This window comes from Myzus persicae, unplaced genomic scaffold, assembly GCF_001856785.1.
Source record: "Myzus persicae strain clone G006 unplaced genomic scaffold, MPER_G0061.0, whole genome shotgun sequence".
NCBI lineage: Eukaryota > Metazoa > Arthropoda > Insecta > Hemiptera > Aphididae > Myzus > Myzus persicae.
This window is the reverse complement of record NW_019101405.1, coordinates 369,741-387,022: the sequence shown is the minus strand read 5'-3', so window position 1 is coordinate 387,022 and position 17,282 is coordinate 369,741. Positions and strand designations below refer to the sequence as shown.

Below are 17,282 nucleotides of genomic sequence, written 5' to 3'. Positions count from 1 at the left end.
GATGTCTCATAAAAAATTGTTATTTATCGCATGCAATGAAAAAATTCAAATTTATGATTAGTCGGATGCAAGGGTACTAGTCAGTCACTCAGGTAATAGTCTAAATCAGAGTATGGTAACTGTTAAGGTGTGTGTGTGTGTAGACTGTAGTGTTCTGCACAATGATCACTACACAGTCCAATATTTCCTTTTTAATTCTATTAATTTTGAACTTTTTACTAAATTCCGCCATTTAAAAAAACAAGGAGAATGTAAATATTTTTCATCGTATCACACGGCATTTTTTAGTCTCTGATAACGATTACAGATATGATAACGTGTAATTTGGATATTATTCGATTTTAAATTTATACTTCTGGAATTTGTGAATCATAATATTTAGTTCTAATTTATTATTAATATATTAGTATGTTACATTATATAAGTCTCATAAAATAATAATATTTTGATTTTGTACTCTACCTATAATATAGTCGTAGTGAAGTTAAAATTGAAACAAAATGGTTGTAAGACCGTATAGTGAAGAACTAGCATTTCTAGAAAAGAAATCTCCATTTAAATGGGAAATAAAGAAAGGATTTCAACCAAATATGAGGGTAGGTGTAAGGATTTTATTTTGAATATTTTTGGTTTTAATTAGAAAATGTTTGTTCTTATAGGTTGAAGGGGTGTTTTATGTTAATAAATTTTTGGAAAAACTTATGTTGGAAGAGTTACAAAATGCATGTCGACCTGGAATGATCGGTGGATTTTTACCTGGTGTTAAGCAAATTGCTAATGTGGCAGCATTACCTGGCATTGTTCATAAATCTATTGGACTTCCTGATGTACACTCTGGTTATGGATTTGCTATTGGTAAGTTTAGAGTAGTACCTATTTTACAAAATATGTAAGTAAGTTGTTGAATGTCCAAATTGTTCCTACTGCTATTGTTATATTATAGTATTATACATAACTATACATATACATTTTAATAATTATTAATGAAAATTGATTTAACGTATATGCAATATGTTTATGTACAGTATTCGTTTTTCCTTAGTATTAATTGTTATTGTTCTTTATAATTTTTGTTTTTAGGAAATATGGCTGCATTTGATATGGATGATCCTCAATCAATTGTTTCACCCGGTGGTGTGGGATTTGATATTAACTGTGGTGTACGATTACTCCGAACAAACTTATTTGAAAAAGATGTTCAGCCCATCAAAGTAACACTATAATAATAATTTAATTTTTACCATCAAAATATTATCATATATTACCTCAATGCTATTTAGGAACAATTAGCTCAAAGTATGTTTGATCATATTCCGGTTGGGGTAGGATCAAAAGGAATCATACCAATGAATGCAAATGACTTAGAAGAAGCACTTGAAATGGGAATGGATTGGTCTCTAAGAGAAGGTTAATATCAGGTTTTATAAATTAAAATTTTGTAATATTATTTTAAAAAATTATATTTATATCAGGTTATGCATGGGCTGAAGACAAAGAACATTGTGAAGAAAATGGTAGAATGTTGAATGCAGATTCGTCTAAAGTTAGCATGAGAGCTAGAAAACGAGGTTTACCACAGGTGAATTTTTAATTTAAAATATTGCATAATTTAAATCAGGCATGTCAAACTCAAAGTATTAGCTTTCCCAAATATATTGAATAGATGTGGGCTGTACATGAATATTTATTGAAAAAAAAAATTGTTTTCAATTACTTACAATATAATACGACACAATACTTATTTGATTGTCGTGTGTCAGAAGTCAAGATAGAAACATAATGTTTACCTCTTTCTAACGTACCTAGTTGTAACACAAACATTTTTTATGAATTTATTTTCACAATTAATTATTCATTAATTGGTATTAGTACCCGTGGGCCATTAAAGAATGATTTGAGGGCTACGTGTTTAAGATGCCTGGTTTAGGTACTAAGCAAAATTATTATTTTGAATTTTTTGAATATTTATATGCATTTTTATAGTTAGGAACATTAGGAGCAGGTAATCACTATGCAGAAATACAAGTAGTTGATGAAGTTTATGATAAATGGGCAGCAAAGAAAATGGGAATAGAAAATATTGGTCAAGTATGTGTTATGATACATTCTGGAAGTCGCGGTTTTGGACACCAAGTGGCAACAGGTATTGCATATTTGTTAAATATTTAAATACTAGTAAAGTAGTAATATATTATTATACCTGAGGTATTATATTATAATATAGGATGTGAGTTTAATTCAATTAAAATAGTAAATTAAAAATGTAAAATACATTTTTATTAGACTTTCTTGCTTAGTATTTTTAGTTGATAGATATAAATCTCAGTGGAGAATTCTCCAAAATATCCATTTATTGGTTTCTCTGTATAATGTTATGTGTGAATATTTTTTTTATTTATCTTTAGCCTAGATTAAAATGCTTTTCCAATTTTTGTCTAGTGGATCATATGATATGGAATTTGAGCACATTATGTATTTCATGATGTGTTTTAAATATTTTAATGTTATGTATATATTTCAAATTTAATTTGTTTTTGAGGTATATTTTCATGATTTTACTTAAGTTCTTATTCCTTTTTTTAAGAAATAATTTAGTGTCTTATTACAATAAAACATAAATAACATTTTAGTTGGCAGTTATAATAAATTTTAATTTGTATAAACGTTCAATTTTACATTATTTAAGGTCATGCAGTCTCAGCTACAAGGTGTTACTTATATTAAAAAGTTACAGTTCATAATTTGTTAGACATACAAACATTACACACATATTTTGGAGTGCATATTTTAACTTTCAATGTACGTTCTATGTTCAATTAAAAACATTTGAAGGGCCACGGGGAAATCGATATTAATCAATATTCCTAAAATGTTCAGTATTGAAATTTTAAAGTTTCAGAACTCAAAAACCCAAGAAATAAAGAACGAAATATTTAAAAAAAATGTATTGTAGTTGTACAACTAATTTTACATATAAAGAATAAAAATAATATTAAATTTACTTTTATTAGTGGTGAGGGTGATGACAGCTGATAAGTAAGGCCCATGATATGTGGACTTATGGTTTATATATTGTGGTTTACTTTCCTCAATAAGTAGCACTCGAATGGGTCTTGTTGGAATCGTGTTTTTCATTGGGTATAAAACTGAGAAATAATCTGTCCACGTCTTGAACTCGACTTCAATGACACAGTCAATAACATTAAAAGGTGTGAACATTAACAATTTTTTAATGAATATTTGCTGGGTTTCCATATATTTAAATCTTAGAACAGTATTGATATAAACAATAATTTATTTACAAGCTTTGAACTAAAAAGTAGAACTTATATTTTCAATACTTGTATAGAAAATACATAGCCATAAATAATTATATTAATAAATAAATACATTTGAATAGTATATTAATTGAAATTTCTAAAAATAAATCAAGTAGTAAATAATATAATTTTATTGGGAAGATAAATATATTTAAGACTTTTTTTACTTAAGATGCTTTACTGGAAATGGAAAAAGCTATGAAACGGGACCAAATTGAAGTTAACGACAGACAATTAGCGTGCGCTCGTATCAAGTCCAATGAAGGTCAAAATTATTTAAAAGCCATGTCAGCTGCTGCAAATTTTGCATGGGTGAATCGAAGTTCGATGACATTTTTAGCACGTCAAGTATGTATACTGTTGTTACTACAACATTATTGTAAATTTGTTTATAAATAATAATTAGTATTAATTATTTTTTTTAAAGGCTTTTGCAAAACAATTTCAATTAACACCAGATGATTTAGACATGCACGTCATATATGATGTATCTCATAATATTGCGAAAATGGAACAACATTATGTTGATGGAAAACCAAAACATCTATTGGTGCACAGAAAGGTATTCAGAACATAGGTTTATAGAAGTTATTAGTTACTGTATTTTAATATGTTATTTATTTATTGTTTCAGGGATCAACAAGAGCGTTTCCACCTTATCATCCTCTTATTCCAGTAGACTACCAACTGACTGGTCAACCAGTATTGATCGGTGGAACTATGGGTACCTGTTCATATGTGTTGACTGGAACTGAACAGGGCATGAACGAAACATTTGGGTCTACGTGCCACGGAGCTGTAAGTGATTTTTTTAGTTAATTTTACTTAGTTGTTATTTTAATAAAATTACTGAAATGTTTTTTTTCTAGGGACGTGCATTATCGAGAGCTAAATCTCGTAGAAACATAGACTATAATGATGTATTAGAAAAATTGCAGCAACAAGGGATTGCAATTCGAGTGGCTTCACCAAAATTGGTAATGGAGGAAGCACCAGAGTCATATAAAAATGTCACTGATGTGGTTGACACTTGCCATGAGGCAGGGATTAGTAAGAAGACCGTAAAGTTAAGGCCAATTGCTGTTATCAAAGGATAAAAATTAGTTTTCTTTTATCTTACCTCTATAATCTCTAAATTACATCTAATTACATGTATATTTTGTATTATAATATGTTCATAAACCACATTCGTATTATGTAAATGTTTTACCTGCATCAATTACTATTTACTAATAGTTATTATGTATTTCAGTGCAACAATATTTCTAGTTTTATTCAAGTAATATTCTTGGGACAGATATTAAGTTATGTATATTAAACTATATAACTCATTCTATTTAAATTTCTTAGTAAAAAAGGTAATAATTTAAATCGTAATTTGTAATTTAAATATACAATTTCATTAAAATTTGAATTTCAAATGTGTATAAAAAAATTGTGCCAATGTATTTTTGATATTTTTAAATTGCTATAATAACAACTAATGAGGTACCCTAGTTTTTTCTGTTGGGAAACAAATTTTTTTTATTGTCATAAATGAATAACATATAACAAAATTGAAAAATATATGTCTAGTAAATGGTAATATAAATATTTGGTGCAAATTTCAAGTTTTTTCGGTTATTCCTTTTTGAATTAAAACTAAAAAACAAAATAAATTTTTGTCAAACATTCGAGCCTTCATTAAGATTCCACCAATGTGTAAATGGTTGCTACATTGGCTGAAATGTTGAGTGCACCAACCTTCAACAAAATTGATAGAATAATCACTGGTAGGTAGGTAGTACTATGTATCTATTAAGTAATAACTAATAATCTGCAATACAGTTCTACCTAAAACTATGAAATTTATGTGTTTTCTTCCTGTTAGTTAACGTTTTGTTTTATCTGTTGAAACTTGAAACCCATACTTGTTAATTGATTGAAGTATTTAGCCTTATAGATCTTCGAAGGTTATCAATTTTTTTATATAAACTTACCGACTGCTAGATATTTTTCGACCTACCTTAGAGCTTGGACTTTTTCAGCAATACAATTACACTCTAGAAGTTAGCAGATAAGTAGTAACATCTATATACGACTGCAAATATATGTCGGGTATAATGTGCACTGCATAATGCATATCCATGTTTATTATAAATATTAAAAAGTATACGATGAATGATTTGCGTTAAAAAATTCAAAATGTATTATAAAAGTAAAAAAAATCTTTATCTGTGATATGGTAAATAAATAAGGTAAATTTGTTTTATTTGCTGGTAATATTTTCAAATCTTATATCGTTTAAAATTTAAAACGTGCATTAGAATCGATTTGTAACCACATAATATTATAAATGATATAAAAAAATAAAGTAGGTAAAAGTTGTTTGTTAAATTTAACATAAACTACACATATTGAATATTTTCAGTTATGCATGTACTGTACAATGGGTTGTACCTACCTGTTGAGTGTAACGTATTATAGCTGGTGCATGGAATGTGTGTTTGGTGTGTTACAATGACAGAATATTATAATTTAAATCGTTATTTGTGAAAAAAAACTTTGGGGTATAATTGTGAACAAAAATCGCTGGTATACAATCATAAATTATTATATTTTACTATTTTTAACAGTTTCCGGGAAGACAATAATTGGTGGTATTTGAGGTGCTTTGCATTCTATCAAAGTAGCCATTTCTTTTAAGTTGTCTTTGGATGCAATTGGCAACTCACCGAATTCATTTGATCTGGGCTTTATTGATCTGTTCAATTTCTAAAAAAAACAAGGAACAATGAAAACTACAGGTACCTATGCGTTCTAAAATCAAGTCATATAATTTTTTTCGTCAACAAATTATATTCTAATAATAGTTTTGTAGTTGTTAACTTACTTGGTAAAATGTCATCCCTTCGGAATGTAGGAACGTATAAACAGACATGATGGGTATACATGCCAATGAGATCATAACCATGGACCATCCTATCACGTGGACCCAAGTGGGAAAGCTCCGAGTGCCATTCATATAGGTCGGTGGCTCATAGTCTGTTAAACTGAAAGCCCATACAAACTAATAAAACAAGAAAAAACAAACGATAAATCAAATTATTATTCAGACATTTAACTGTTGTACATTTAACATGCCGCATATTATAATGTATAGAATCAATGGAAAAACCACTAGAGGTATTATTTTATCGATATCTATTACAAATTAAATTATAATTTGAGCATTTTGTGTTATGAGCGCAGTTATGTGTTTGCGCATGATGTGTTATCAGAAACGGCCAAATAGAAACGTTAAGCTTTATGTGGAGAGGGTTGCGTGAGGCTTGTGGCAACTTTATAGGTGCATATTGTCTTCGAACATCGGACAGTATTATGATAGTATAACTTACCATTAGTAAAAGGGGAGTAGTAATGTACCAACTGAATTTGAAAAACCACAGCGGTTTTGTTCCCGTGATCCTTTCGATGTCCTCAACCATTTTATTACCACCGTACATCCAGGACACCGCTATCACTTCGAAAAATGCAATGTAAATCACCGACCACGTAGAAGTGTAATAGTCAATTATTTGGAACAAGTATGTACCACCCTGTGAACAGCATATACGTAAAGAAAATCGGTCAATATAATTCAGTTGGTCGTGTTTGGACTTTGCAATGTAAATGCTCAACAAATACTCGTTAATAGTGAAAAATAAAATTTTAATGACACCCTGCAGACCTGCGTGACAAGTGGAAGTCCGAGAAGAAACGAAGCAAAGCAGACCACCAAGACCAACAGTTCGTGGCAGATAAGGTATTTTTTGACAGCGCGTGGAAATCCATCTTGTATGGACGTCACGATGACTTCGACGATGGCGAACTGAAATGAAATGAAATAAACAAGTGGTAGGTAATTACCTATTTTCTTGGTTCATACTAAGAATTTAATTATTCTACAAGTGTGGTGACATATCGTACTGCAGTACGTACCGTTTCGTATAACCGGTAAGATTTTTTTTTTACACATAAGTTGTGGAGGCAACTTCAGCACGAGTTGTCGTCCACAGATCCCCCAACCCTTATTTGGGCATAGATTTTTTCTAACCACAGACATTACGATTCGCATCAAATTCGCTGATTACATTACGTTTGGAGACTTTTTAACTGAAGTGAAGTATTACAAGGATATTATATAGGTAGGTGCAGGGATGTATTTTAGAAGGCGAGGGGGGTACCATCGCCTTAGGTGTCAAAATTTTTAATGGGATTTAGGAGTGGCAGCGTTTTTTTTAATCCATAGTCCATCATCCATTTTCATTCGTCAACCAAGAAATTAAAATATTTTAAGATTTTAGATAGCGGCTACACAGCATTATTTTATTTTACACGATAACATTATCAAAAGTTTACCGCTTAAAGTAGTATAAAACGCGTGTTTCAACGATAATGTTTTAAGTTGTCGTTATTGCTCCGGCACCGATTTTTCTATTTTGGTTTTTAAGTGTAATGCGAATTATATAAAATCGTTTAGGTGTGTTTCATGTAGAAATCATACGAGACTTCAGTGAGAAGAAATCTAGGCGCAAATTATAATGTTATAGTATGTGTGATGTGTTATGCGCATAAGATGTACGGTTAAATTGTCTTCAAATGTTTTCTTTAATATTCACATTTTTTTGGTGTGAAGCAATGTAAGGGTGACAATAAAACTTTACCTGTGACGTCAAAATTCTAAATGTACGTCTTTGGGTACGCGGCGTGGGCATGCAATGTTATGAATGCTTATGCTATAAAATATAAATTACCTCGCTGTTCAGGGCCAGACAAAACATCATGAAGAATAGTAACATCGACAGGTAGGTGGAGTACGGCATACTGGATAGCACTTTCGTGAACAGGATGAACACAATTCCTGGTCCTGCTCAATACAATATGAAATAGGTAAGTAATGAAATAAATCTGTAAGATATTATTACTGGTTTTCAGTCACTTATTTGCTGTTAAAATAGACAACAAATGCGTATTAATAAAACTATCGACGTGCAGTGTATATACGATGAGTATTTTTTATTTCAATGACCAATTTTATTGTCTTCTCTACGTAAAGTGCAATTTAACAGGTTTTTGCGTTTTAAAGTATCTGTATATGCATTTTTATGTCATAATATGTTTTTGAGTAAGTACCTAAATGTTTATGGCATTTATGCGCTTAGATAGCTCACAACCTGCGATGTACACTTAAGTTATTGTTATTACTAATTAATTATTATTTATTGTTATAATATTGTGTCATTTACCATCCGGTATGACGTCTTCCACGGACTTTCCGTACTCCTTGGCCATGCTCCCCAAAGTGGCGAACGTGAAAAGTCCCACGGCAAAACTCGAAACGCCGTTTATGAGTGATATGGTCACGGTGTCCACCATTATATTGTTGTTGTAACGATTGTACGAAGAGAACGAAATTACCAGACCGAAGGCGATACCGATGGAGCTTAGGTTTTGACCCACGGCGCTCACCCAAACCTATGTAGTATAAAATATATTATTGGTCGGAAATTTTAAATGTGAACAAATCAAATCGATCAAATTCTGTGTAGGATAGGAACATAATATTATTTTTGTCGTAAATACAAAAAATAGTAGACATAAAAAAGAAAATAATATAATATAGAAAACTTTGATTTGTGTATAGTATAGATATGAAAATGCCCAGTTCTCTATTGATGACTGATAGGTACAAAGTATAATACTATTTATGAATTATTTAAATTAATTATTGTTAGGTATGTATGTATTTACAGAAAACTATGATTTTAGTACTTATATTGTTAAAGTAAGTGTGGCGGAAAAAAATGAAAAAAGTGAAATAGAAACTTTGTTCTGCGTAGTAGACATGCAAAAATGTCGAGTTCTCTATTAGCATAATATAATATGGGTAATACAATTCATAGATTATCCAATTGAATTAATGATATGTATTTACAGAGAACTGTGACTTAAGTACTAATATTACCTAAGTAACTTTAATAGTTTCCCTGTAATATATAACTTATTACTTAGTAAAAAGTATGTATATCAATAACTATATTGAATATTCACTATTACGTAATATAGGTACAAATCATAAGGCTACATTTATTGCGATTTTGAAATATTTTAAATTATCAATAGATGATAACGTTTATGGGCTATGCCTTACGTTAACTTAAATTTGAAGTCTGTAAAAAATAGTTATAAGTTTAATCACAGTAGATAAATTATTAAAGTTGTAAAAATGTAAAATAAGATCTTTAAAATACCTATGCCAATTTTTCTTAAAAACAACGATTGTTCATTAAAATAAATCATTAGCTTGTACGCTGGGTAGTAAATATTTTGCTTAAATGTCACGTTAAAATATTACGTAAATCCCACAAAATCTTTACTTAAAGCTGTGAAATATATTTAAATAATGCTAAGTAAAGTTCGACTGCGAAGTACGAGTCCTTGGGAATTTAAATATACAGATATGTTTAAACGCATTAAAGTTTTAAAGATGTGTTGTTACTTGTTAGTTGTTCGTTGTATATGATAATTTATTACATATGGTAATTTATAGGTATATTAATTTGCTTTCATACTAAGTTATTTTTTAACATGTACCGGTGAAAATTTAAAAAATGTATGCTGTTGAAATTGTATATCATAATAATTGTTTTAATACCTAGTTTAAAAATTTCATTAGAAATTCTTATGATTTTCTCTAATTTAGTGAATTCCTAATAAAATGACACTAAAGAGAACGCAATTAGATACAAATATTTTTACCTAATAAAAATATTAATTATAATATCTTGTGTATACTCCATGATGGTTATATAACGTATATTGTATAGTGTATACTCACTAATATGATATTTATATATGTCTTTGTGTCATGTGCGTATGTCATGCACCTATACGTATTATATTGTTTGTAAAATTGTAAAGTTAAGGCCTTAAGATTAGTGAAAAGTAAAATTTATTACGTTAACAAAATGAATTATAATATTGTTAAATTGATTTTTTTTTAAGTGGTTTTATATCTAAAATTCTTAAAAAATATATTACTACTTACAAAATATATTACTTTAATATAGATATGATAAACTCTTAACATCTCAAGTTTCAAGGATGACTTGTCTACCAACATATAGTATAATAGTATTACCGGATAGGCATAATAATAATCATATACATGTTTAATACCAGGTTATCTAGTCTAATTTGTAACTGCTTATTAAATCGTTGGTATAAATAATAAATATACAACATTTGTGTTATTTATCACGCATTCGGATTAATAATAATAACTTGTAAATTATTTACTCTGCAGGTCTTATCATGGACGTCTGAATTTTAAGGTCATAATTCGATGCAAAATGTTCAATGTTTACACATACACTCAAATCAAAACATCAAACATGCTTAGGTTATGTTCGCGTAGATAACAAACATCGACTTATGACTCGATAAATGTTCGTTCTTACAAACATTTATCTATAATATCTTCATATTCGCACCAGGAAAATAATACTGCACTTAAAATGTATTTGAGTACTACAATGCAGTTTAGTTTATTATTTACTATTTTAGTTTATGAGCTTTATAAACTGTGATAATAGGTATAATAAACAGTTTTCAATATTATGCGGCTATATTTTCCCGGCAATCGTATAATTTTCAAATATTTTAAGTTACCCATAATGTTTTAAAAAACACTGGGCACTTAAACTCGAAGTGGGTACCTACATAGTTTGTCTAGTTTGTTTTGTCACGATCGTAATAATTGTATGCTGTGACCATTTTTTGGAAACCGCTTAACATTTTATTTGTTTCATTCTACTTGGAAAAATATTTACTAATGATTTACCTAACATAGCGTTTAAAAGAGTACCTAATCTACCTGACTACCATTATTAATACATAAATCGAATTCCCGAGTAACTAAAAATCACGGGCGTTTGTAAATGACGATCTGACGTGGGGAACAATAATATTTTACGGGGAGAATAATAAAATTAAGGACGATTGACGTCTGCTGTGATGACAATCATAATAATAAAAGCGTGTTTGACGTAGGTACTCGAACAATTTAACAGTGCATAATACACAAAGACTACTACACAGTAATGTTAACAAACTCGACGAATGAAAGAACCGATGACTTCTTAGACGAGGAATGAACTGTCGACGACGGACGGTAAAATAAAGTTCATCGCGAATGGATTTAGCGGACGAAAACAATTTTTCTCTCGTCATCGTTATGCCATAACTAATTTATATATTATAATTTATAATACATATCACAATTACAAATATTACTATAATAACTTATTATAACCTGACCTTGTCGTCTGACTGCGTGAGGTGGAATGATTCGAATACGTATATAGGTACTACGAGCACTTGCACGCGTAGGTAGGTGGTTTAGTGGTTACACATATCGTCGTAATACGCTCATTTTATCCTGCACTTTTGTTCGCTTTCTACGGGGCAACAATAACGTCTAGACTGGTATTGGTAAAAAAAAAAATATATAAGCAGGACATTATAAACGTAACAAATACGCAGGACTTATGTTGGTCGAGGAAGTAGGGGGGCGATGAAAACTCATATATATTATGATATTATGACGAGATGAAAATATTGCACTGAATGATTGTACCCACTTACTATACGTATTCGCGGTCATCGTGGTCGTATAAAACACGACAAACATACCTTACATATTATCGTGAAATAATATCCCGCCGTAAACCAACCATAAAATATACAAAACATTTTTTTGAAAAAAAATTTGTCTACGCAATTTGATGTCATGATTACAGCACCTCATTTTTTTATGACGATTTCATTTTTTACTGTATGATTTTAAAAGTATTTCACTTTTTTTTAAAGGACAACATACATTTTAATGTCATACTCTGAAGCAAAATATTTTTCTCAGAATTTTTTCTTTTAGAAATTAAAAATTATTTTCATAATAATATGTCGTTTCGTAGTGAATTAATGTTATCTATGTACATATTATGTTCAAAAACGTTTATAAGTACTTGATGATTTTCAAAATAATGACTGTCAATTCCTTTAAAAGTGCCATCCTGCATTGAGTGTTCAACCCTACTAACCTTCGAGTCCAACAGCAGTTCCCAGCGGAGTTTGAACAGGAAATATTCGATGCCTATGTCGGCGCCGTCAAGCATTAGTGACCTGACCAACAGTACGGCTAGCATGGCGAACGGCAGAGTGGCGGTCAGGTGGAGGACGCGGCCGGACGATTCGGTACTCTTCCACAGCTTGAAGTACACGACGGTGGACACGACAAACATGCACACGGCCAGCTCCCAACGGACGTTGCCCAACGTGTTCGGGTCTTTTGCTATCTTCAGCATTTTCAAGCTGTAAGATGTGATAAAAAATATTTTAGAATAATACCCAAAGTACAAAAATTGTTTTTTTTTTTAAAGAAAAATATCAACGAGATGGAAGGCGCTATAACTGGTAAGTTAGTTCATACATCCTATGTTTTTGGGGAAGATTTAATAATACTCTCCCGAGGCTACCCTTGAATATTGGTTTTGGAACGACGTCATTACGATTTATCGTGTCTCAGTTATTCGAAAAACACAACTCTCTATAAAATCAGAAGTACGTTGCAGACTCTCAAAATTGGTAGAAATTTAAAAATGTGTTTATGTATGATAATATATATATATTTGTGTACAGATTGATAGATACATGGTACATGATCAAAACTAAAAACACTGTAACACGTGACATATTTTACATTTATTATCATCGTTTGGAAACTGTAATGGAATTCATTATAATATAATAATATTATAAACAATAACAATATTCATGGCCGTCGGGAAGAAAGGAGGAAGTTAAACGAGCACGACGATTATTACATGCGATCTAGCGAATGTACAATAATCAAATCGAAATACTAGTAAGTATTATTCATACTTAACAGTCGGATTTTCGTTAATTTACCGATGATTAATTAATGAGTCTATGGTGAATCTATGAACCTAACAGGGTTTTTTCACTCCAATGTGGTCAAACTGTTCGATATCATATGAACGGCACGAGCTACGCGTCAAGTCATTACCCCCAACCACCTTACAGTAGTATTCAAACCTGTGATTAACAGTAATCAATCATGAGGCAATCATCGTGTGATTTCCTGCCAAAACCTGTAACAGTCGTTTGATCTGCAGCCCGAGTGTTATTTTAATAATCTAGCGAACTACTAAATATGTTTTTCAACAGTCAGTGTCTCGACATAATATAATATTCGGTTAGGTCTTAACCGTTGACGAAACGTAAGTACACGATGGGTCATTATTACTATATTTATTGCAGTCAACACTTTAATGCAATATTATATTATGAGATACTCATGTCTTACATTAGTCGAGGATGGATATATTATAGCCACTAGGAGTATTTTTTTTTTTGTACACACATTGTATTATTGTACGTCATAATGTCATACACAATGAGACGATCGCAACACGATGAAGTGTTATAATTTATAGTTATTTGCAGTTCAATTGTACTTGGGTATTATATAAGTATAGGAACCTATTATACGTTTTAATCCATTACGCTATAATAGACTGCAGGTGTGTAATAACTTTTATCCTATCCAATACAAATCATTTCTTTCTTATGTTATTTTTGCAATTATATTAAGTTGGACAAGTACTTGTAAAACTCTTCGGTGGGACTTCTGCCGTCCAAAGGCCTAGTGGTGTTACTGCCTGCCATCCAGCAACTGTCAGTGTTCCACCTGTTGTTACAGTGGGCCCACGGCGGCTGGTCTTGGATCGACGAGAAGAAATAGTACAGAGTGTATGCAATGATCACGTTGTAATAGACGGATACGAAAAACGACGTCACCACGCTGGATAAACCAACACCTATAAAAAAACGGAAATCGGAAATCATATGTTAGTCATCGTCAGCTTACACGTGACGTGTTAGATATATTTTGTATGTATCATCGCAATGATGTACCATTTAGTTTAGTTGCTTATATTTCTCATTTATATGCTAAAGTATATATGCTACGGTCGGTAACGGATTTATTATTATTTTTATGCGAACATTTATTTGGTTAGACTTTATAGTCGATAGCTTATTAGTTTCACTAGGTAGCGCCTTTGAAAATTTTTAATCTAGCTTGATTTACTTCTATTGGTATTTGAAACATAAAATAACTGGCCTTTCAACCATACAATATCAAAACGAGTTGCGAGTTTAATAATTAACTTTTTTATTTCTCCGTGTTAGTTTTTTATGCAACTAAAATATTATGATTTATAACTCAGGTATAGCAGCGTATTATTGAATATTATTATTAATTTTTTACCATTATTAGTATTCATTTACAAATTAATTAAGTAATATTATTCACCACTATTATACTTGTTTCTAAAGTTCGATCATTCGATTTTACTTCACAATAAATAATTTTTCATCATTAGAAAATTAATACAAATAAATTATATTTATAATAATATAATATAAGACCATAAAAATGTATTAATGGAAACATATGTCTGTGTATACTGTATGGTTATGTTTTATATGGTGCTTCTCATGTTTGTCATCGTCCAAACCTGCCGTTCAAAAATATTTAGGTACAATCATGTATCCCTCACCTCCAGTAAAATAAGAGTACACAAACTAAAAAAAAAAATATTTAAAGAAAACAGATTTTAAGTTCCTAACACAAAAACATAAGTTATTAATTTTTAATCTTTAAGCTTAGGTTTAAATGAAAAATACCAAACCAGAGTCACAAAGTTGAATACGAATGCTATAGATGCTAATGTAAACCGAACCATTATTTTCTCTGAGGTCTTACGAAGCACGCACATGCTAATATATAATTGTTTTCATTAAAAATATTGTAATACGACTAATAGCTAATACCTACATAATTATTATGTGTTGAAATATTCATTAGCAGGTAATATTAGCAAGTATATATAAAATAATATTAAACGTGTAATATACTATTTATTATTCAAGAGCACGAGTAGGCCAGTTATTAGTTACATTCATCCAATATATTTTGATTTGGAATTTATTTCAAATAATTAATAATTATTTATTTTTATCTACAAACTAAAAAAGTCTTAGACTTTTAGCCTTAACAAATATTATTATTCATCCTATTATTATCCTTATTTCATCATATATTATTTTATGTCAATATAAAACAGTTTATAAAAAGCCGATATTGAAGTTGGGTAGCTCCAAGAGAAGGTATCTTTATATTTGAGTGAGAAAATAATGATAAAACAATAAAGAAAATTTCATTTCAAATAAAAAAAGAATAAAAAAAGAAAAGATTTGTCCAAAATGTGTGCTCGTTAATATATTATCATAATAAATAGTTGTTAACATTTAAATATTATGCATAATATGCATATCGAACTCATACATTTATATATAGTCTAACCAAATAGAAATATAATAAAGATAATTGACTTACCTTTTAGAATTGGACATAGTTTCGATATTGCACTAATTGGTCCTCGTTTAGTAAACTGTCCAATAGCCAATTCTAAATATAGTAACGGTATTCCACAAAATATCATCACCAAAAAATATGGTATCAAAAATATACCTAGTAACAATCGTTAATGTATTAGAGTAATATTACAAATGCATAAATCTCTAACAAAAATATATGTGTATAACATGTTTCTATAAAAGTTGAAATTAAAATTAAGGCCGTGGGGTGTAACAAAATTAAAATACCAACACGGTAAATTAAGTTACAATTTTCATACAAAACAAAATAGAAGCATTTCCTTTCGATTTAGAACGTTCCAATTTTCTCTACCATTAATTATTGTATTGTCCCCATTATAATTCGTTTAAGTGACTTTTAATATTTCTTTAATTTAATTGATCAATAAAGTTCTTTGTTGTGTTTTGTTTGTTTGTTTATTTGTTGTTTTATTTTGTATTTTTTTGTATAAATATTGTCGACATTGCCATTTAATTCAACTGTAAATTTAAAACAATAAAAACTGCAATAGTGAAGCTCCCGCCATCATGAATTAATGGCTCCCTCGGCCTATGATAAATTGGCTTCTTCCTATTAAACCTTTAGTGCAATCATTTCACGATAAAATGTCAGTAATTTTAATTTTAAGTTTCCTGGTGTAAATCGTAAATTAATTGACAGAAACTTAGACGGCTTACCTCCGCCACTTTTATGGCAGTGATATGGAAACCGCCACATGTTGCCTAGGCCAACCGAACAGCCCAGGCATGCTAAGATGAATTGCAGTTTGCTGCGCCAATAGTGAGTCCTGGTCCTGGACCGGAAGTCCGATAACGACTCGGCAAGTGACCTGGAACAACTGCTGCATTCTGTAAAATCACCGTCGTCTTTTTCAATAAATCTGGAAAACACATTAGAACAAAATTATATTTTAGTTGATCAAAATGTATACATAAAAATATTAATTCGAGTCAACATAATATCACGTATAAGATAAATATATCGATACAATGAATATTAAAAATCATTTATATTCAACTTTTAAAATTTACTAAGGACTTATGTTAACACTAAAAAAAAAAAAATGAAAATAACACTTAATCCTAGTAAACTTTATAAAAGTCGGTCAGAACTCAGTGGTGTACTGTTATAACCACACATGCTGTGATTTATTCTATATTTTTATACGTTTCAGTTATTAGCTATTATTTATTGTGTAAGTATAGTAGGTATCCTTAAAAAAACTCCAAGGAAAAAATGAAAGAAGAAAAAATTAAAAAAACAAAAAACAAAGTAAAATCAATACATTTCTCACTTATAATCAGAAATTGGACCGAATTGTATAGAATTATGAATAGTTCAAGCATTACATAGTTAATATATGAAGGTGCTTATTAGGATAACTCAAAACAATTTCTGATCGTAATAAAAATACA

The 17,282-nt window shown here is 30.1% G+C and overlaps 2 protein-coding genes across 4 annotated transcripts in view; one reads left to right on the top strand and one right to left on the bottom strand.

The window, feature by feature from the left end:
- The first annotated feature begins 340 nt into the window (after window positions 1-340).
- On the top strand, window positions 341-4,522 carry LOC111028976 (tRNA-splicing ligase RtcB homolog). The gene is made up of 10 exons (XM_022307776.1): window positions 341-596; window positions 660-855; window positions 1,081-1,211; window positions 1,281-1,407; window positions 1,473-1,579; window positions 1,984-2,143; window positions 3,493-3,668; window positions 3,748-3,882; window positions 3,954-4,118; window positions 4,190-4,522. The coding sequence occupies exons 1-10, from the start codon at window positions 501-503 to the stop codon at window positions 4,415-4,417; spliced, it is 1,521 nt and encodes a 506-aa protein (XP_022163468.1). The 5' UTR covers window positions 341-500; the 3' UTR covers window positions 4,418-4,522.
- Window positions 4,523-5,897: 1,375 nt separating this feature from the next.
- The window catches only part of LOC111028964 (sodium- and chloride-dependent GABA transporter ine-like), a 33,470-nt gene continuing 22,085 nt past the window's right edge, over window positions 5,898-17,282 (bottom strand). For 2 of the 3 annotated variants that reach the window (XM_022307763.1, XM_022307762.1), the window contains exons 3-12: window positions 16,545-16,747; window positions 15,826-15,960; window positions 14,029-14,242; window positions 12,443-12,713; window positions 8,588-8,816; window positions 8,096-8,208; window positions 7,030-7,170; window positions 6,698-6,898; window positions 6,193-6,369; window positions 5,898-6,074 (exon numbers count right to left, since the gene is read on the bottom strand). In XM_022307763.1, coding sequence (XP_022163455.1) covers window positions 5,913-6,074; window positions 6,193-6,369; window positions 6,698-6,898; window positions 7,030-7,170; window positions 8,096-8,208; window positions 8,588-8,816; window positions 12,443-12,713; window positions 14,029-14,242; window positions 15,826-15,960; window positions 16,545-16,747 — 1,846 coding nt within the window. In that variant the 3' untranslated portion in view covers window positions 5,898-5,912. Of the gene's footprint in view, window positions 6,075-6,192; window positions 6,370-6,697; window positions 6,899-7,029; window positions 7,171-8,095; window positions 8,209-8,587; window positions 8,817-12,442; window positions 12,714-14,028; window positions 14,243-15,825; window positions 15,961-16,544; window positions 16,748-17,282 lie in introns of those variants that run through there. The other variant, XM_022307764.1, reaches the window with a different exon arrangement.

Coding starts and splice junctions, on each gene's coding strand:
- LOC111028976 (XM_022307776.1), top strand. CDS start 501: ATGGTTGTAAGACCGTATAGTGAAGAACTAGCATTTCTAGAAAAGAAA. Junction 1,580..1,983: donor GAAAACGAGGTTTACCACAG/GTGAATTTTTAA, acceptor GCATTTTTATAG/TTAGGAACATTAGGAGCAGG. Junction 2,144..3,492: donor TGGACACCAAGTGGCAACAG/GTATTGCATATT, acceptor TTTTTACTTAAG/ATGCTTTACTGGAAATGGAA.